This window comes from Corvus cornix, chromosome 1A (assembly GCF_000738735.6).
Source record: "Corvus cornix cornix isolate S_Up_H32 chromosome 1A, ASM73873v5, whole genome shotgun sequence".
NCBI classification, from domain to species: Eukaryota; Metazoa; Chordata; class Aves; order Passeriformes; family Corvidae; genus Corvus; species Corvus cornix.
In genome coordinates, this window is record NC_047057.1 from 28,719,654 (window position 1) to 28,740,464 (window position 20,811).

At 43.4% G+C, this 20,811-nt stretch overlaps 1 protein-coding gene across 5 annotated transcripts in view; it reads right to left on the bottom strand.

Annotated features, from left to right (window-relative positions):
• Positions 1–2,928: 2,928 nt before the first annotated feature.
• Positions 2,929–20,811, bottom strand: part of PRICKLE1 (prickle planar cell polarity protein 1) — a 66,598-nt gene continuing 48,715 nt past the window's right edge. Inside the window, exons 2-9 of one of the 5 annotated variants that reach the window (XM_039570286.1) lie at positions 18,339–18,506; positions 12,259–12,438; positions 9,895–10,008; positions 8,938–9,075; positions 8,242–8,445; positions 7,530–7,716; positions 6,527–7,390; positions 2,929–5,171 (exon numbers count right to left, since the gene is read on the bottom strand). In XM_039570286.1, the coding sequence (XP_039426220.1) occupies positions 4,315–5,171; positions 6,527–7,390; positions 7,530–7,716; positions 8,242–8,445; positions 8,938–9,075; positions 9,895–10,008; positions 12,259–12,390 (2,496 nt within the window). In that variant the 5' untranslated portion in view covers positions 12,391–12,438; positions 18,339–18,506 and the 3' untranslated portion in view covers positions 2,929–4,314. Of the gene's footprint in view, positions 5,172–6,526; positions 7,391–7,529; positions 7,717–8,241; positions 8,446–8,937; positions 9,076–9,894; positions 10,009–12,258; positions 12,439–12,827; positions 15,187–15,214; positions 15,398–17,844; positions 18,237–18,338; positions 18,507–20,811 lie in introns of those variants that run through there. The other 4 variants (XM_039570287.1, XM_019279851.3, XM_010413601.4 and 1 more) reach the window with 4 other exon arrangements.

A 20,811-nucleotide genomic window follows, 5' to 3' on the forward strand; every position in this document is an offset into this window, starting at 1 on the left:
CCCAGCTGGTGATGCTGTGCCTGATGCCCCCCAGGACACACTTGGCCTTCCTGGCTGCCAGGGCACTGCTGACTCATGTTTAATTTGCCATGGACCGGGACCCCCAAATCACTGCAGGGCTGCATCCAACTTCTCATTTCCCAAGTTTACGGATGATCAGGACTGCCCTGTTCCAGGTGGAGAATCTGGCGCTTGCTCTTGTTAAAACTTCGTGCAGCTGGTGATGCCCCCCAGCTCGTTTGTTTGTTCAGATCTCTCTGCAGGACTTCTCTACTCTTAAGGGAGTCCTCTCACTTTAGTATCATCAGCAAACTCACTCACTGTACATTTGACTCGTCTAGCTCCATTAAAGAACACTGGCCCTAAAATTGAGCCCTGTGGAGTCTCACTGGTGGCTGGCTGCCAGCCTGAGGTAACCCCATTCACTACACCTAATCTTTTGCTTAATCTGACTTTTTTTTTTTTAATCGATTAAACTTTACTTGTGAACTAAGGAGTCTTTTGAATTTTTTATAAGTGCTATTTCTGTGAAAGGTTTAATTCACATTTGTAAGTGATAAGTAACTGATTTTCCATCTAATACTTGGCATTGTGTTGAATGTTTGCATTTAACATTTTGTGATGTATGCTTTCAGTTGATGTAAGTAAAATATACTATGGCAGTCCCTTAACTTAAGGAAAAAACATGGCTTTTAGTCTTGCTTGCTTTACAGGTATGTAGTTTGGATTAGCTTCATGTCAATGTAAAAAAATAAATTGTCCCTGGTCTAGTGGTCAGCCTCAATGGGGCTCTGGAAAGGTGCAGGAAGAGCATTGGGGGAAGAAAACATGCAGTGATGGAGAAATTTAGTTTGTCATCTTCAGAGCTCCTGAAAACAGAAATTACTCCAAGCACTTGCTAATGTTGCAGATACTCTTAAAAAGTAAAAAAGAAGGTGGAAATGGAAGGAAATTCAGTGCTATCTGCCGAGACTGAAGTGGTTACCTCTGTGACCTCACTTGGGCAAGTTGGCAGCTTTGAGTGACAGGGTAAGCAGTAAAGGTGAAAATCAGCAACAAAACCACTATTGATATGAAAAGAGGGTAATGCCGGATATCAGAGAAGGACCAAATCCTTGTCACCCTCTTGTCTGCAAGATTTTCAGTTTTGATGAAGATAAGGATAATATTTTGCCGTAGTATTTTTCCCTGTCCTGAAGGTTGTACTGGGTGTGGCTGGGACGGAGTTAAATGTTCTTCAGAGCAGCTGGTGCAGTGGTGCTGTGCTGCAGGCTTGTCCTGGAAACATGCTGGTAACACTGGGATGTTTTAGCTATTGCTGAGCAGAGCTTACACAGAATCAATTTTCTGCCTCTCAGCCCACCCCAGCAGTGACGATGCTGGGGGGTGCGTAACATGTTGGGAGAGGACACAGCCAGGACAGCTGCCCGCAGGTGGTAGAGCATCATGCTCAGCATATAAAACTAGGGATGGGGCCAGGGCTCTTGCTGTTCAAGGACAGGCTGGGTAGTAGTTGGCTAGTGGTGAGCTAGTGGGTTTTTTGGTGGTCATTTGGTATCTTCAGGGTTTTTTTGGGGGGGTTTTTGCTTGTTTGTTTGTTTTTAGCTATTAAATGGTCTTTAACTCAGCCTACCAGGGTATATACTCCACTTGGAATATAGGTACTACTTCCAATAGCACAAACAACACTTCAGAACTTTTCTGGCTGTATCTGAGTCTTGAGCTAGTCACAGACTCTATATCCCATACGATTCTCTTTATATTTAAGGTGGAGGAATGAATTAGAAATATTTCTCATAAGAAGTCAAAAATAATAAGATATTGTTTATGTCAAGCTGAAAAAAATAAAGCTGCATAGTCATCTTTAAACTTTTTTTAAAGCAGAAAGTATTAAGAAGCAGCTAACAATCTATGGAGAACTGTAATATTCCATAAGGTACTGCAGTTCAGGAGAGTACACCTGCTGCATCTCAGGAGATGGTGTAGGGATCAGAACTTGTGGAGACATTTCTCCATGAGATGGTAGTTACTTGGCAGAACAAAGGACACAGCAGTAGTGATGCAGCATTTTGTTTCTGAGTATCCTAGTTTCCCATTTTTGGAAATGCAGGTGAGAATGGAAGGTCCTAATCATTGTTGGAGCATCCTGGGGAAGGTTATTAACAAGTCAGCATCTCCAGCCCCATAAGTCCCACCAGTGTGGTGGCTGTAACATACTTAAGCACAGCAGGCACATGGGCTGCTGGGAAAGCTGCCTGAGCCCCGCAGCAGCCAGCTGGAAGCACCCCCTGAGGCACCCATGGGGCACCTGAGGGACTGGGCATAGCTTTGGTCAGCTTTCACCTCCACGAGACCTGTTAGTACTAGGAACGTGACTTACAGTGAGAACCACCTCTGGGAGGAAAGGATTTGCTGTTCATTTTACCCTGAAAAATACAAGCAAGTAACTGCTAGTCTGATGACCCTTAGCAATACCTTCATTTTGTTTGATGCAAAGCAGTGCTGGTGTTCATTCCCTCCCTTACTCCTACACTGCTTTTGTTTCCGTACTTCTCTATCCTCAAGAAGGGCAAGCTTAGTTCCATTTGACAGCTGTTTTTGGTAAGAAGCATCTATTATTTCATTAGTTTCCTTTCTTCAGGTCGTCAGAAAGCCAATGGCTTTAGCATTTACTATCTTCATTAGTGGATGTCACTGTTAACAAATTTCTGCCCTTTATTTAAAGCAGTGGAAGAAGTTTATAACTTAAAAGAGCTGCTTCTGGCTCCACAGCTGAGTTCAAGTCAACTACTGTGATTACCTGCTGTATAGTTTTTGCCAGCTTGCCTTCTAGAACCACACAGTATCTCTCTTCCTTTAGGTAGGCAAACTTTAGAAATTACTTTTGGGGAAGGAGGAGGAACAATAATAAAAAAATCCACATCCACAGGAGTTGCATACTGGTTGTAATGATATATTCCAAGCTTGTGTGGTTTTTACATTTATATAGTTTACATTTTGCTTGATCCATAAATAATACTTGCAAGATTAAGAGGGCCATACAGAGTATTTACATAGCCCCACCATGCATACAGAGCTTTTAATACCTAGTAGACAAAATTAAGCTGTTTTGCACTGAACATTTTTCAACTTAAACCCCCTGACTAAAATACAAGCAATATTTCATCCATAACACTGCTGTTAAACCCCTAACAAATCTAGTTTGATATTGTAACAAACTTCTTCAAATTCAGGGATATAAAAATATTCAGATTTTAAAACTTTTAACTGTACAGTATGTACATTTATATTTGCACTGTTAAATTATGAATACATTTAAGCCTATGAAATACTACATTATAAATATCAATGTTTTTTGACTTAGAATTGCAGCTAATACATTTTAAAACCTGGATAATGCATGTGAAAAGACACAATTCTGGAGCCTAATCCTTTAAGCCCATATGAAAATATTTGTTACATAAGTAGATCCATTGACTTAAATGGGGTTACATGCCTGAGCAAAGGACTCCAGCAGCTGTATCTCTCTCATTGCTGAGGGGGTAGGGGGCATGACAGAAAAAACATCACAACTCATTGGCAGCCAAGTCCAATTCCAGCAGCTGAATTAATATCTTCCTTTAAACAGGCATGTGAAAACCCCCAAAACCAAAACCAACCACCTCACACTTTCTCAAAAATTGTAGAGGAAAAACCATGAAAGTTAAATGTACAAAACATTCACTGCTGCTTTAGGATACATCAAGGCTTCAAGCATTTTAGCTCCCACATTACAATTTTTCCTTTTTTAAGGAGCATTTTCCCAAATAAAAAGAATCCAGTTTTTGTATGGAAACTTGAATGAGGAAGAGTGAGCTTTATCAGTGAAGAAAGGGCACAGTATAGAGCCTTCTTTTTCTTGGCAGCAAGAGGAAAAAGTCAAAGATCACTCTGTGTGTATACAGCTACAGCACAGGACTGACATTTTTATTTTTTGATCTTTGTTGAATCCTCTCAGATCATTCAATGTAGGTGAATAGTGAGCATAAAATAAAATGTCTACAAAAAGTCTGTATTAAGAACTGCAGTAACAGTATTTGGACAGCTGAAACACAGTATGTAAACCTAGCAGTATCTGAGCAGATCATTTGGGGTGGTGACATTTCTGAATGTTACTTTTACAATGTAAACTCTGGCACGGTTATCATTTACACTGGCAAAGCATTACGAACTTTAGCAACTTGCCTAAGTACAATTATTAATATAAAAAGATGTGGTTCAAACTGTAGCTACAGAATTGACTGGTCCTCCCAATTAAGAAATATTAGTAATTAATTAAGATATAATACAATTTTTTCCTTTGTGTCCCCTCTTCTTCTTTGATTTGGTTGTCCTTTGTCCAAACTGAGAACTAGATAACGCAGTAGTTGGACCAGAGAGATCATCTGTATAGTATGGATATCTCAGTGACCGTGGCTGTGGAATTGGCTGTCCTAGAAAATATCCTTCCTCTTCAGAATCAGATGATGAGGATGAAGTTGAACACCAGGAGTCATCTTCCTCACCATACAATCCAAAAAATTTATCAACCACCTGATTCCGCAGTGCATAGTCAGACCTGGTATGGGCATATGGTCCATACAGCTCTGCATTTTGAATGTAGGCCCGAAGCTCACGTGAGCTTCTATTCTGAAGAAATTTTTCATGATCCTGAGGGGAGTAATAACGAAATCTCTCTCTCGGAGAGCTTCTTCTTTCTGTGGCCAAGTTAAGTGCATTATCTGAACGAGACTTCCTACTTCTTCTACGATGGTGAGAAGGCCGATTTCCACGCTCTTCAAAGTGGTAAACACGCCTACGAGTCCTTTCACTCATTGGAGGCTGACGTATTTCAAGATTCTCATAACTTCCATTATCGATAACATCATCTGAAAACTTCACTTGTTGTGGTCTAGACTGGGATTTAGATCGTCTCAGTACAGGCACATGCACCGGCTTTTCCTCTGGCAAGACTTTTTCCTGGCACAGCTCTGAGCTCAGACTCTTCAAGGACTCAGTGCTCCGATGGAGCATTGAAGAATTCAGAGTTCCCATGTTACTCATCTTCTCACAGTCCTCCACCTCCAGTTCTTGGAAAGTTTGCAAAGAGTAGAGAGATGGTCGTGGCTTGCCTTCTCCATCCATTGAAGCCCCTGTGGTGGGAGTGGAGAAAGGAGGAAAAAGAAAATGAGAGGAGTTATCAAAGAGACAAGTATTATAACAAACTATGAAGCATTTCTTGTCAGCCAGTGTTTTTTTAAAGTATTACCAAAAAAGACTCCCTTCATAGTAGAATAAGCTTTGTTTTGACTTAAAACATTTAAATATTAGCTCTGATGACCAAAGAATTAGCTGTCATGAGGACATCAAGAGCATAAGTTCAGTGGGTTTAAAATTTTGAAACATACATACAGGTATGCCTTTTAAGAAAAAAGGGTTACTTAAAATTATTCTACAGTCTGTGCTTGCCATTCTTAAGGCTAAAATATTTCACATTTCTGGTATTGCCAAATTCATGTTCCAGCTGTTGGAACAGGAAAGCCAAGCTTACTGCCTTGCAAAGAAGGATCCTTACTCTCCAAAAATCATCAAAAGTAAGCTGGTCTGCTGTACTCCACCTTTGTGTCCACTGACCCTTCATTGCCACAACAGCAGCGTCACATGCCCTGTGATGGTCCCAGGTGCAATACCTCCAGTGCCTCCTCCTCCCATGCCCCCTTGAACCAAGCTGCCCTCCTCAGTTCCTCCATTGCTGCTTGGCAAATGCAGCCAGCCTGTGGCTGGGCCTCAGCTAGACAAGTAGCTCCAGTAATTTGGGTTATAGGAGGAAAGGAAAGGAGACAATGATCGAACAACATTTCAAATGGGTCTGTAACTGCCAAGTTTGGGCTTTTTGTACAGAAATAGGAAAGGAAGGTTAATGCACGCTTTATCCCTTTGGGCAACTTCAATCACGTTTGACAAGGAGGTTCATGGAAGTGGATTACCAGTTTCCCTTTAGTCAATGGGGAAAGATAATCTCATAAACCTAATTTTCTACAGCTAAGAAGTTTACCATCCTTTCAGATTTTCTCCATATTTTTAGAAGCAAATTAGGAAATTATCTAAAGTGTTTTGCAGATTATCTTTAATATCGTCCTAATATATAATGCAACTTCTTAATACATAAGGTATTGAAAAATAGTCATTTGCTTAAAGCAGTGGTCTGTATATAACAAATGTGTAGTTTAAGACTGTTCTTCTGTTTAACATCAATGATTTTTTTTCTTTAAGCAAATGAACGAGAATTCAAAAGGAAAGGAGAAGAATCCAATAGGATTTAAGTAGCAGAAACATATCCTGTAAAAGATTATGTGCTTGATAAAAGCTACTGCCTACTTTACATGCATCTCTTGATTCTAAAGCTTTTTAGAAATCAGTGAAATGAAAAATCTTCCTTTAAAATACTCCCACAATGCCTGCTTTTGTTGACCTCTCCATCAAAACCATTCATTTATTTCTCCATTACCTGTTATGTTAGACAAAGCCAAGGAATCCATTGAGTCTCGAACACTTTGTTCTTGCTGTTTCAGGTCAGACAAACATTCGAGTGAACCTCCATACCATGGTGTTTGGTCATGTTTGTATCCTGAGGCCCCATGTTCCATCTCTAGCTCCTGGATTTTCCTGCTGCTGGCAGGGCCTGGGTGGCTGCCATATGCAGAGTCTCCCAAACCATCTTGTGACTGGGCCCAGTACATATCTGATTGATACTTCTTACTTGCTAGGCTTGGATTATTTTTTTTCAAGTCCAACTTGCTCTTGACCATGCTATCAGAAATCCAGTGTTCACTTGATCTAATGTCTACTTCAGTGGGCTGCTGGAAGAGGCTTTTATCACCAAACTTCAGAAGAAGTTGAGTCATGTAGTCTTCATGTTCAGCCCATTCTTCAGGGTCTTCAGGCATTTCTTGCTCTACTCTTCCTTTCCAGAAGTCATCATTAACAAAGCCTGCCTCTTCCCTTGAAAGGCTTAAATCATCCAGCTTACGAGAAAGAGTATCATCGGCATTGTCTGAAAGGCCAGGAAATTTGTAATTGAGGGCTGGCGACAGGAGGAGAGACTGGCGGCACTGGTCAGCTGACCGGCTGCTTTTTCCCATGCGGACACTCCTCCTGGAATCTCTGGATCGAGCAGATTGAAACGCAGAATCAGAAGAGTCGGAGGCATGAACATCCTCTCCCAGACTGCACGTTTTTGAACAGTAAATCTGCCCTTGCTTTGGAAGGAAAGGGCAGCCAAGCAAAGAGGTCTTGCACTGAGCACAAGAAAAGCAGGTTTCTGTGGCGTGCCAGTGCTGTCCATCATAGGTCATCTGAGCATGGTCAACACCTGGAAAGGGAGAAAAAGCAATGCTCTGGGTCTCTCTAAAAAATGACTTGCAGAATTCATACTTCTGGAATGTGAAGTAATTTCATAAATTGGTTTTCCCTTAATTTGTAAGTTTAATACTTAAAAAGGACACACTTACCAATGTGTTCCCCACAGGTCTCACAGTATTCTGCATAGAGAGATTCAAAACAGTTACAGCAGAACGGCCGCCCATCCTTCATGATGTACCTCTGTCCACCCAGGATCGTTTCACACTCGAGGCAACAGAAGTGCTTCATGTGCCAGTGGCGACCCTCAGCTTCTGTACACTCATCAGCAAAAATTATCTTTCCAGAGATAAAAAGGATGCTTTTAGTTAAGTGGCCAAAACCTCACCTTGGGAGTTAGAGCATATAAAATATCCAAACTCTGCAGTTCACACACTAAATTTATTTTTATTTTGCTCCCTTTTCAATACAAAGATAGAAACAACAATCTCCCACAACAATTGACCTTTTCTATAAGAACAAGAATAAAAAGATAGAAAAACTACATTCTAAAGCAAAAAAAAAAAAAAAGGGAACCTAGGAACTCAGCCATTAAAGAAGCTTCTATAGGGATAGTATTTTGGAATATTTGAGAATGTTCAATTCTAAACACAAACAGGTGTTTGCTTTCTAAATATCATCTTACTGCTTGTAATATTTCCAGTTTGACAAGAAATGAAATACTCCTCAGCCTTCAAACTCGGCTATGCAACAGTGTCCTGACTTCTTAAGTGACTGCATCTGGAGTTAGGAATTTCTCAAGTGATGCAGTTTGTCAGCTGAACAACAGGAGTGTAGCTTGGCTGTAAAATGTGGATTATTTACCTCATCGCAGGCTGAACATCGAGGTTTGAGAAGTTCAGCATGGTGTCTGCCACAGTGAATTTTTCCATCTTGGTAGAAGTAGATAAGGTCAACGAGCAGCTCGTTGCATGTGAAGCACACGAAACACGAGGGATGCCAGCACACACCAGGCCCAGCTCTTGAGGCAAAAACTGCAACTTCACCACCGTTTACTTTTGTACCACACTAGGAACAAACCCAGAAAGTGAGCACAGTTCCCATTCAACGCTCTACTAGCTTCTTACATTTAAACTAAGTTAAACCACCAAACCCAATATGAAATTTTATTCCAAAGTTCTGACAAGAGGAAAAAATGTTATCAGTTTTAGTCTAGATGAACTGCATCTCAATGAACCTTTTGTGAATATAAGTTTATTTTATACAAAATAACATTTTAAAGCATATGTCTGCTTTTTATTTGTCATTACTTTAGTATGAGCAGCATTAGGTTGGGTTTTTTTTTGAGTAAGAAATACATCAAAGACTCAGTTCATTCCCAGTATCAAAGGTACATTTTGCTTAAGCAAGCACTACCTTCTTTCTTCTTCCATGCAGTTTCAAAAATAATCTGTTGTTGTTGTTTTCAGACAGACAGAGATAAGTTCAAATTTTGATATTGAGCTACTGTAGTTTTACATTATTCAGCCCTGCAGCTGGCTTGTGGCACCAGTGTGTTACCTGCTCACAAATGGCGTGCATCACTGCTCGGGAGAGTAGTTTAATAGTGCCTCGTCCCAGTGCCTCCTTTTTGCGCTGAGAACTGAACATCTGCAGCTCCTTCTTTTCCTCTTCAGTCAACGACTGGCAGTATCTCACCTTCCAGTGAAAACACAGGACAACTTTTTGTCTGAGACTGAGCTTTTAATGTAGCAGATGAGTAAGTAAGTGCATATATGCAAGGAATTCATCAGGCATGCTGCCAATCATCATGAAACTTTTCCCACTTTAATATTTAGGTAATATGGCATAACACAAAAATAGTGTGGAAAATTTTTTTTTTCCCCATTACAGGAAAAAACCCTCCATGCTAAACTGAGGAGTTGTTTAGGCAAGAAAGAGACTTTTAAAAGCTAATCCAAAATCTGCTGCTAATAATGGAATGAACCTAAATCAGCCATAATATTGTCCTTTAGAATTATGGTTAAGTGCCCACGACTAAGTGTTGCGGTATACACAAGATCTTAAGTAGTGACACCCCCGCCCCTTTCCTTACAAAGAGCTTGTTTGTTATTTCCACTTCTACTCCAAATTACACTGCATAACTGAGATGCAAACCTTTTACTATCACAAAGCATCCTTTTTGTGCCTACAATGCAATTCCAGGAATTTGTAGGTTCCTGGTAATTGGTGGGTGGCTGCAAACACTATAAAACCAACTTGTGTTAAGTTTATTGCAGTGACACCAGCCTCCCTAACAAGCAAAGGCAGTGTCCTTCCAGACAGCTCTTATCTGCACACAAGCCAAGTGGACAGCTGAACAATGGACTCAGTATACACACCGTGCTGCTTTATAGCTCAGATGCCACTGCAGGCCACGGTTTAGGCTTGTAATAAATACACAGGCAGGTAATTGTCCACGGAAAAGCTGCCAGGGAGACCCAAGCCCCGACAGTTCATCCTCAATTCTGTGTTTACCTCGTTATCGTGGGGTGGCAGCTGATACAGAAGTTGTTTAATCCGGTGTTTCTCTCCAGGGCTGTTAACATAAGGGACCTTCTCCTCTGGCAAGGAGGCAAAATACAGCTGGACCTGACCAGGAGAAACACAGAGTTCAGACCCAGAGACACACATGCCCCAAGCACTGCCAGTGTCCTTTGGCTACTGTTTTATCTCAGGTCTGATTTACGAAGGAAGAAGAGGTCACGCTACATTAGACTGTGAGAGGGTTTGTGCTGAAAATACAAGACCCAGATGAACCAGCTCAGCAAACCTGAATAGTCTCTGATAAAACTAGCACCCAGCTGCTGAATTGCTTTTCTGGAATGCAATTTGCAGTGACAATTAGGGGGGTATCATAAATTATGCACATTTAATGTTCTCATTATTCCCACCCCCTTCAGGGCTGGTCAACGACTCCATGGAAATTCTAAGTTTCCCTCTGCAATTTACCACACAAGGCATGAAGCTTTCCAGAAAACAGCCACTATATAAACAAATTTAATTTGCTCTCTGCATTTTACACATTGTTGAGACAAAAGCTGTTTTGTAGTCTCCTACTGATCAGGTTCACCCAAAGCATCAGCTTTCATTGCTTCCATGTGGGCTTTGGTAAGAAGGTGGAAACATCCTTCCCTTGGGAGGAGGCTGGATACAGCCACATTTCAATCAGATGCAAATTAACCAGGAAATTTTCACAGGATGAATGTTTTTGTATCAGTCTTCACTCTTTTTTTTTTTTTTTTTTTTTTTAGAAGAATATTATGACAGGAAAGCTGTAATGAACACTATGACAAAGCCCAATGGCAAAAAATATTTTTGTGGAACAGCTACAGATTTATTGTTTTTCCTATGCAGTTTCCAGCTTGTCACGAGGCCTGGGGCTGTAAGAGCAGACTATTGGCAAAGATATTACTTGCCATACAGATTTAAATAATGCTCAGGTCAACAGCTTATTACTGTGAAGGCAGATGAAAAAAAAGCATTAATCAGTCACTTAAGTCAGGAAGCAATCAAAATTATGAGAGACAGGTTGTACAAAACATGACTTGGTCTTCATTTAACCAAAATTTAAACAACCGAAGTCTACTGTAAGCCCACTTGCTACTGACTGTATTTCAAGATGCTCCAGAAAAAGATAACATGCAGTAAAAAGTGAAGCTTTAAAAATAGTTTATGCCCTTTTCTCAAGTTTCTTGCACTGTTCTCAAAATAACTAGCTCTTCTGGGGGAAAAACCCTCCCATCTTTAGAGAGTTTGGGCTAGCTGGGATTATGAGGATATTTTAGGGCATTTAATTGTTCTGGCAGAATGTTAGCTCACTGTTTGCCTTAAGGTCTGATTCATCAGGATTCTTATAGATGCTTAAGTAAGTGATAAAGAGTTGCCCTAAAAATAGCCTGTTATTTGCCATTCCTGCTGACTTGTTACTTTACTCATGATTAAGAAAATCTCTGCATTGCAAAAAAGAGACATCTTCTGCACTTTTTTAAACTATGGACTGTACAAGCTTGCCAGGATTGCTCTGCCTCCTTTAGCAGATGTTGCAAAGCCACCCTGGCCATTTAGCACTGAAGTCTTGAGTTTTGAATATTACTGAGTACACAACTTCAGCACAGTTGCAATATCATCAATACCATGAATGAATACCATAAGCCGTTCATTCTGGTCTCCTATAGCAACTTGGTCATCAATAATCTCACTTTTATTCCCATTGCCATGTGATGTTGCACAAAAAAAGGGGACTAAAGAGGGGAAAGAACAGCCAACCAAACCACAAGTGTCAGCTCCACACATCATGCAAGAGAAATCCTGGCATGAACAAATGGCAGCCATACAACTATTTAAACAGGCGTAAAATACATTATTACCTGTCACAGTGACTGAACGCTTTCATTTATATGCACTGCCGTACCATCCATGTTCGAGATGTCAAATGCCTAATTACTTAAAGAGTCATACAAGTGCAGTGAAATACTTGGCCAGGGAGCACAATGTCATGAGGTATGCCATGAGCTTTAATTTAACCTAATAACTTCTTTCAAACAGAAAACAAACTTCTATGCTGCTTTTAGACTTGGCAATACATACCTCTGCAGCATATACTTTTTGAAAAACCTTGACTGGGAACTTTTTTGGAACATAAAACTCCTCAGGGTTGAGAACTTTAAGCTCCCTACACATGGCCTCATTGGACAGGAAACAAAAAAGAAATGAAAGGTTGTACATGAATTAAAGTTTTATACATTATAAGAATTTAATTAGACTTATAGAGGCAGCATATCACTCTCTTAGACAGTCCTTACGAGGCTTGTTTTTAAAATGCAGAAACATGGTTGGTACCTGCTCTGGTCTGAGGCCTGGGGGGACCCAGGCATATTCCTCCAAGGCACAGCCAGAGTCATCGTCAGAGGTTGAGCTTCGCTGACACCCAAAAACAAGATTATTGGCTTTCGGCTCCATCTCCAATGGCATAAGTGTGAAGTGTTAAATATTTCAGCTGCAGCTCATCAAGCAATTGATCTGGAGAAAAAGATTAATAGCACTTTACTAGATTTGGACATGAACAACTAATTATCAGTGTAAATGATCTTACAATGGTTTAGTATTCCTTGTGTTGCCCAGAACAATAAATTACTGAAGCTTCATTACAACTTGCATTACAACGAGCAATTCAAAAGTGCTTTAAAAAGTTACAGAAATAAAACTGTTGAAGAAAAAAAAACCTGAGAAACCTAGGCACAAATTAACACTTTTGGCAACCACAATGTATTTCAGTATTAACACTTGTCACCTTTTATAGTTCTGCTTGTTTCACATCACAGGTTATATATATGTAGGTGTATCTAGGAAAGACTCATTGAGCAGATACTAACAACAGGAATGACCCAAGCTCTTCCTGAAGTCATTACCTAGTGAAACAAAAGACATGACAACCACTTGTCAAAAACTGAAGAAATTATTGGGGAAAGACTGTTGTGCAAGTAGCATCCTGTTGTTCACAAGGTAGGCACAGAGCAGCAAGCATCTGCTGGATTCCTCTGAGAACTTTGGTTGAGCTGTATGGGAGCGGAAGGGCGTTGGTCCTGTTAAAGATCTGAAATCCAATTATGCCAGATTAGTCTCTGTAAAGTACATCATGATTGTTCTGTCAATTTAAAACCCTACAGGGAGATGATTTTGTTGATTCATGAAGCCTGCAAAGCTTAGTATCAGTGGGATCATTTTGAGTCACAACTGGCAAAGAAGGCTCTCACCAAGATCCATAGCAGTCTGCAGCAAAAAGCCTAACAAGATCTATATCTTCTATTAATTCTAGCAGGAGTTCTTAGGAAATTCAGATGAGGCATTTCAATGAAATACAGATAACCAAAATCACAGAGGATCTGTCCTAACATGACAGATATCCTGACCACTTGGGGTAGGGACAAGCTTGCTCTTACACTACCATGTTACACATGAGCTGTGCCTTCCCCATTTTAGGACATTTTTTTACCTATTTATTTAAACACAGATCCAATTTTGTCAGTGCTACATCCGAGTTGTAGAAAATTTTAATCTCCTAGACGTAAACCTTGCTGGTGGGTCTAATGAGAAGCGCAATATAAAAACTTCTGGTGGGTCCCACATTACACTTCCAGTTTCATCACCCCTGTTTTAGAGAAAATAAGTTGCTCCTGGATCACAGGTGGAAGATCTAAGACTGCTTACCCAAATATTCTGCTAGTTACTCAACAGGAGTTTCTCCTTCAAGCGTGAGGCACTGGTTAGTGCCAGGTTCTGATAATTCAGTACATAAACCCAAACCTGCTCCATAAAAAGTGGTCATATGCACCCAAAAGCTACAAACTCAGAGAAATTATACTATCCAGTACATGGTCTTATCTACCCCTATTTTCAATACATCTATATATTCCCACACCCAATAAAAAGAGATGGGATTACTTAACCCTTCCACTGGGCTAGTGCTCCAAAAAATTAATTTTTTAACTTTATTTCAAAAACTTCTGGTTCAAAAACATACACACTGTTTTTGGTGCACTGCTAAGATGCCAACACACTTCATAGCTGCACTGTAATAGAAGATTAATTTAATATTTGATGGGGCAAGCAAGCCTGCCAACTTCCCTTCTGAGAACAGGCTATTTCTGGAAAGCTGGTGAGCTGTCAGGCACATGTCTGCAATCTTACTCAAGCTGAACCACTAAAGGTTAGCACAACAGCTTCTGAACTTAACATCGCCATATTACTATCTTTCTCAAGGAAGGCAAATATAACCAAACTCAGTCCTAAAAGCTCAATCCTATATATTTCAAACAGAAAGACAGACTTCCTGGTACATACTCTGTATCCCTTGAATTACTTGCTCTCAGAACCAAATAATAAGACAAGGAATACAGAACTGTTTCCCCTTCCCACTCACTAGTGGAAGTAAAGTCATGCATGAGGTATGTTTCTGTTATTGCTTGCATAAAACTGGGGTGTGAGGAAGAAGGGACAAAGAAATAATGTGATGCAATTAGGAAATCACTCTAGCAAAAAAAGGTAACAGTGTTCACTATTGCTGATGGATAGGGATGCTCAGTTTGGCAGCTTGTGTCACACATCATCTATATCCAAATAATTGTTAAATATAAAGTCACTAGGAATTTCGTTGAGAAGCTGAATTCCTTCCAAGATGACCTTAGCAGCAGATGAACTGTTTTACCATTTCCCTTTAGAAAGGGGCAGATGCCTGCTTTGCAATAATGTGCCACTCACTGACACCTAAGCTGGTATTTCTAATTCTTATGGCATTGCAAGAACTTGTATTGGTCAAATGGTCCCTTTTCAAGAACTTACTGCTGCCCAATAAGCCAGGAATAAAAGGAGTCAGCAGGTGAAACATCTTTGACAATATTTCATTAGGCAGCATGACCTCAACCACATCCCACAGGAAGATTTGAAACACAATTTAGGCAATGAGACAGGTTCAGCTCTGTCAGCGCCTGGTCACTTGAGCAGAGCGTACTCCTGCCTTGTTCACACAATACCCAACACTCACAAGCACTCCAAGTAACTGAGTAATTGCTTCATATTGATTGTTCGAAACCCTCTCTCCACAAGACCAAAAATTAAATTCTCTGACTTCTCTTGAAAGACAAGGAAACAACCCAAAATCTGAATGCATGATGACTTACTAACTTCTCTGAGTATTTTGAACACTAAGGCTACATACTACTTCCACTGTGAAAAAAGCAGTGCTGGGCAACGTCAGGATCTCCAGCACAGCAAAGGTACATAAATATAGGAATGTTACCTAATTCCTAAGGAAGACAAGGCATTGGTAAGAGAGACAAGGCTGCTTTTCTGCAGAGACTGGTCCTGCCTGGGCCTCCTCTGACACATCCATTTCAGAAAGCACGCACACCAGCTCCAACAGGAGGAAACCACAGACTCACAGGTCCAGTTTCCAGTCGTACAGGGCAGTTTGAAAGTGTGGCTGATGGAGAATAAAAGAAGAATGCACCTTACCTCCAAATGTAAAATGCAACTTTATAATCAGGGTTCTTCCCCCCAAGATAAGATGACTAGAAATGTTCAAAGCAAGGTCCACAAACCTCAACGAACTGAGATTAGGACAGCTCAAAGGACATCATTCACTTCAAAAGAAAAATGCTCCCATAGGGCAAACGTGAAGAAGCTGGCTATAAAATGATTGACAGTACACCACATATCAATACAGCCACATCACAAATACTGTGGGGTTGTTGACAACAAGGTTTTTAATCCAGCCTATCTTAACAGTAGGCTATCTGAAGAACTATTTTAGCAATTGCTTGTTTAGGAGTTCTTCCTCTCCTGTTCAAGTGTAATTTGATTTGCATTTTAAAACTACAGGGTTCTTCCTCCCTGCCCCCCAGCTGCACTCATCCTTCAAAGCGATCTGTTTAAAATGATTACATCCTAAGGAGGATTCAAATGAATATAAACAACAGCTGAAAAAATAAGTGTTTTCCAAGGGATGACTAGAAAGGTGGTCTTTCTACTCCCGCCATGACACCTACAGAACACAGCAAGGATGTGTTGTTTTGCTTTGTTTTTTTAAAAGCCATGGAACATTTTGAGGTTTCAGCTCTGTTCAAATACTACCTCTCAAAAAAAGCTTTATAGCCTACAAGGAGGTTTTTCACTGGCAGGTTGACAACTATGAATAACATAATTGAGTTACACAGCTAAATTTGATTTGAAAAGAAAAGCAATTACTGTGTTTTTTCCACTGATGAATTAAAACAGTTGTATGACAAATTCCTTAGAGGCAAAGACAAACTATGCTCCTAATTACAAAGCTATGGGCACACAAAATACTGGGATATCAAACTTAGAACAAGGCCATTGCGGAAGCCCATATGAAGGTTTATCCCTATGCTAGGATTTCCAGCTCACTGATTATGTTCCCCCTGACCAGATAGAAGAGGTCATGATTTGCAAGCAAAGTTAGACAAACATCTCCTTGCCCACCCCCTGCTGTTTTACTCTGTCCTGCAGGGCAAATTGTTTTAACAACTTTTTTGTTAGAAGGCTTGTTAACAAGGCTATAGGGGATACAAGATGCATATCACATGCATCCACGCACAATGAAGGCTCAACGAGTTAAGATTAGCATGGTCAGCCCATTCACCTGCTTATTTAATCTCTGGTGCAAGATAACTACATTAGAAGAGGAAGGGCACAATATAACAGCAATAAACCACTATAAAGTGACTACTAATAATTCAAAGCCTATTTCCAATATGTATTATGCACGTGATCAGGAAGTTCCATTCCCTAGCTACGGTACAAATAACATATCTACAGGGAGCTCTATAGCTCTCTGTGTGGGAAGTCTGGATCCAGAATTGATAAGTAGAATCTGCATCAGCACACAGCTGTTGGGTCCTTTTGAGTAATGAACTACCCAAAGCAGTGGGGAAGGAATGGAGCCACTCTATTTGTTCATGCAAAAGCCCTTTAGATGGACCCTAGAAGTAACAACTGTTTTCGTTAGCCAGTATACAAGGACCAACAGAAGAGTTAACTGCTTTCCTCCTCTAGCATCCTAGCGCAAAGATCACTTTTCCAACTGGAAGTCAGACGATCCTTTTCAGGGTATTTTCTTTTGACGAGCCATACTGCAAAGACAGGCTACCTGCATTTAACAAAAGGAGGAAGCCCCGTGACAAAGCATCGCCCCACGCCAACACATCTGATTTGGCCGTGTTATCCTTGGCTCTGTACATTGGTGATGGAAACTCAAGTGCACGCTGCAGTGAGGCAAGACCCAAACCTCCAGCCGAGGAGGAGGTATTCTCACGGATGCTCCCCCCCCCTCTCCTTAAGAGGTTGTACAGATTTAGAAAGAAGGAAATCTTGCCTTTTACAGTCTCCCATTGATTTTTTAAATTCTATTTTAAACAGCAGCCAGACTTTACTCCAATGTACACATATACTCAGGTTTCACCCCATCACCTGTTGGCTGTCGAACAACACTCTTCTTTGTTAGGGCTCACAGCCCTCATTTGAGACAAGTTTCCAGAGAAAACACTTGAAGAAAGTGTTCAATAAGTCACAAGACAGGAACTGTAAAAAAATAGAAAAGTAAAAAACATTCCGCGCCCAGCCCCGTGCACCCTGACAGCCCCGCCGAGCTGCGCACCCTCATCTCGGAGGAGCCGGGACGGTGCCTTCCTCAGCAGGCAGAGATCCCGGAAGGACAGGTGGGAGGTTTCCCATCCTGACCAAGTTTCAGAGACGTTCAGGTGGATCAGAGGCACCCCCAGTCCCCCGGGTGCCCACGCTCTGGACCCGGATGCGCAAAGGCACCGGCATCCACCGGCACCCACCCGTTTCCCCTGCCCCCTCCGGCGGAGCCGCCGCGAGGGAGAGCGGATACAAGTAACCGCAAATTACCTCTGTGCGGCACCGAGACAGCGGCCGGGCTGCTGGCGGAGCCAGGGAGGCGGCGCAGGAGAGGCGATTCCGGCTGCAGACCCGACCCCGCGCCCCGCCGCGGCAGCTTCACACCGAGCCCCGGGGCTGCACAGACCCGCACACCCGGACCGGCGCCGGCAGCTGCCCGCGGCTCCCTCCTGTCCCCACAGGTCCGGAGGAGCGGCCAGGGCCAGGCACGGCCCCGCCGAGGGAAGGGGCGGCGGGGGCTCCTCCAGCCCCGTCCCTGCCGGGCGGCGCCACCGCTTCCTTTCCCCGTCCCGCCTGCTGGGAGCGCAGCGGGAGCGATCCCTGCGCCGCCCCCCGGCCCCTTCCCGCGGGGCGGCAAGCCGGGGAGGGAGCAGCCTCCCCAGCGCTCCTCCCCAAACTCGCCCCGGACTGGCACCGGCAGCGCTTCCCGCCGACGCCCGGGGACCCCCGACCCCCGGCGTACCCCAGCGCCCTGCGCCCCTCACCGCTCCTCCGTCAGGCGGCGGGAGGAATCTCTGCCACCAGCGATCTTCGTTCAAAGTGCAGCCCGAGGCGGGGGAGGAACCGTGGGAAGGGAGAGCGTCTCTTGCCACCGGCCCCGAGGCAGTAAGGGTCGCCGTCCCGGCCGCCTGCCCACCCAGGGGACCGAGCGCCTGCAGAAGCAATAAATTCTGTGCTCAGAACACGACGGACATACGGTTTGGTGACAGTGCTTTTGTTCGTGTTGACGCCCGAAATAGATTTCCCACCCCACCCTGGACGCGCTCCGGCCGCCCGGGGCTGACCGTGCCCTGCCCGGCCCGGCCACCGCCGCCCCGCGCACCCGGACGGGAAGGACTGGGTTCAGGACGGGAAAACATTTGTTCTAGGTCGCTGTACATGAATAACAAAACTATAATAAAAATAATAAACCCTATCTGAAGCCGAGGATCACAGAGAGCAGCCGTCCATCACTGCCTCCCTTGGCACATTCCAAGTGGGAAAGAGGCGTCCGAGCCCCAGCTTATGCACAGAGAAGTAGCACCGGGGCATTTTCTAAGAGGCTGCCAGCCCTCGCTTTTACCACTTTCCCCACCCCCGTAGGCACAAAAAGCCCCGAGAGGCGGGTGGTTCGGCTTCAAAGGCAGGCGGACGGCTTCCCCCCGGCCCCGCCAATGTAACCGTGAACACCGCGGTCAAATTTCCTCTTCCCTCCCGCTCTTTGTCTCCCTGGGGAAGTCATTATCAAAGGGAATTTATTCGCGCTGCATCTCGGGGTCAGAACGGCAACACACACAGCCCCGACGCGCCCCACCGCTGCGAGGGACAGCGGCGACCCAGCCCCCTCGCATCCCGTCCCTCGCTCCCCGCCGAGGTCCCGCGGCCGGGGGCGGCTTATCTGCCCGGGCCGCCGAGCGGGACAGCGACTGGGCACTTCTCAGACACTTATCGCTTCCCCCAGGAACAGAATTTGCATGGGTTTAAACGCACTTCTGTAAATGTGAATGGCTTTGCCCGCAGGGCACTGAAGGAAGCCGGCCCTGACGGGCACAGGCGCGGGCTGAGGTGCTCAGAGCAGTGTCCCTGTCCCCAGCCCTGTCAGCCCGTTCCTGCGGGCTGCCCCTGACCCTCGGCTGGGCACACGCGAGTCTCATGGCGAGCCGCGAGGAGCCTCCACAACTCCTCGCGTGGGCTGATTCCCCGTCGCTGGGAGCAGGCAGCCAGACCGGCCGGCCGAGGGGCCAGGACCAGCGCCGGGCTATCTGACCCCGAGAGGTACAGCCCATCCTGGGCTAATGACGCTACGCGCAGTCGATCCCCACCAGCAGCCGAGGAGATGTGCCCAGAGACACGACCATTACACCTGTAACCGTGGGTAAATGCAGAAGGCCCCGCGCGGCTCCAGCCACAGGGAATCAAAGCCGCAGACTGTGGCTCCTGCGGCAGGAAAAAACCTGCTGAAACTCCAGCAAACTAACCAGCTCCCATCCTTCCACACCCCATTTCACTTCCATAAGCAGTTTCACTGGTTGTACTACCTCCATTCTTAAACAGCTTAGTCGTTTTGAGGTTAAAAAATTGGCGTATCACTTGGATGAACTGCAGATTTTGTCAGAGCTTTTGTCAGTGCTGGCTTTACGAGACCCAGACTGCTCCTATTCTGTTTGTTGGACTGAGCAGACCCCATCTGGCGGCCAGCTGAACATCTGCCAGCTCCATTCATCATTAATCAAAAATGGCAATGTCAGGAATAATGTTTATTCTGCCCCATTACATGACTGAATAAATACCAACAATTTACATATATTGTCTACACCATTTCCAGAAGTGCCTGACATTTTCTCAGCAGCTCCCCACACCGAGGGGTCAACACGTCTGCACAGCACATTGCAAAGATGAGAATGTCCTTTGGGAACTTCTGCAGCACAACCAGCTCAAAGGCTGCAGATAAGCTCGCAAAGTTTTGTGACCAAGAGTCTACCAAAGAAGACATGTTCAATTACTTCCCTGGAAAGTCAAGCTGTCCCCCATTTTGCCAATGCTTGCTTTCACACTGAAGTGTCAGAGGGTGTACAGAGATAGTTTACATGGCCCTTTTTTTTTTTCCTGGACTTTTGTGACTTGAGCACAGAAACTACTATATTGTTCTGGACAATGCATTTACAGATTATCAGGCCAAAATCATCCATTGTGATCTTCTAGTCTGAACTAATGTGGTCATAAGATTTTCCTACATTTCCTGTCTGCATGAACAAACCATTTTATCTTGATTTAAAAGTACCAGCAATGAAAAACCCACTATAACTTCTGTTAAATCCATCTACAGCCCTTGTTAAATTATTTCAAGTAGTCAATTATTTTACACTACATTTTTTTTTCCTTTTTTAAATCTCAGATTGCTGTATTTCAGTGCTCAAACACTTGATTCTGTGATACCCTTGAATGTTAGGCTAAAGAACCAGCTATCATAACTCCCCT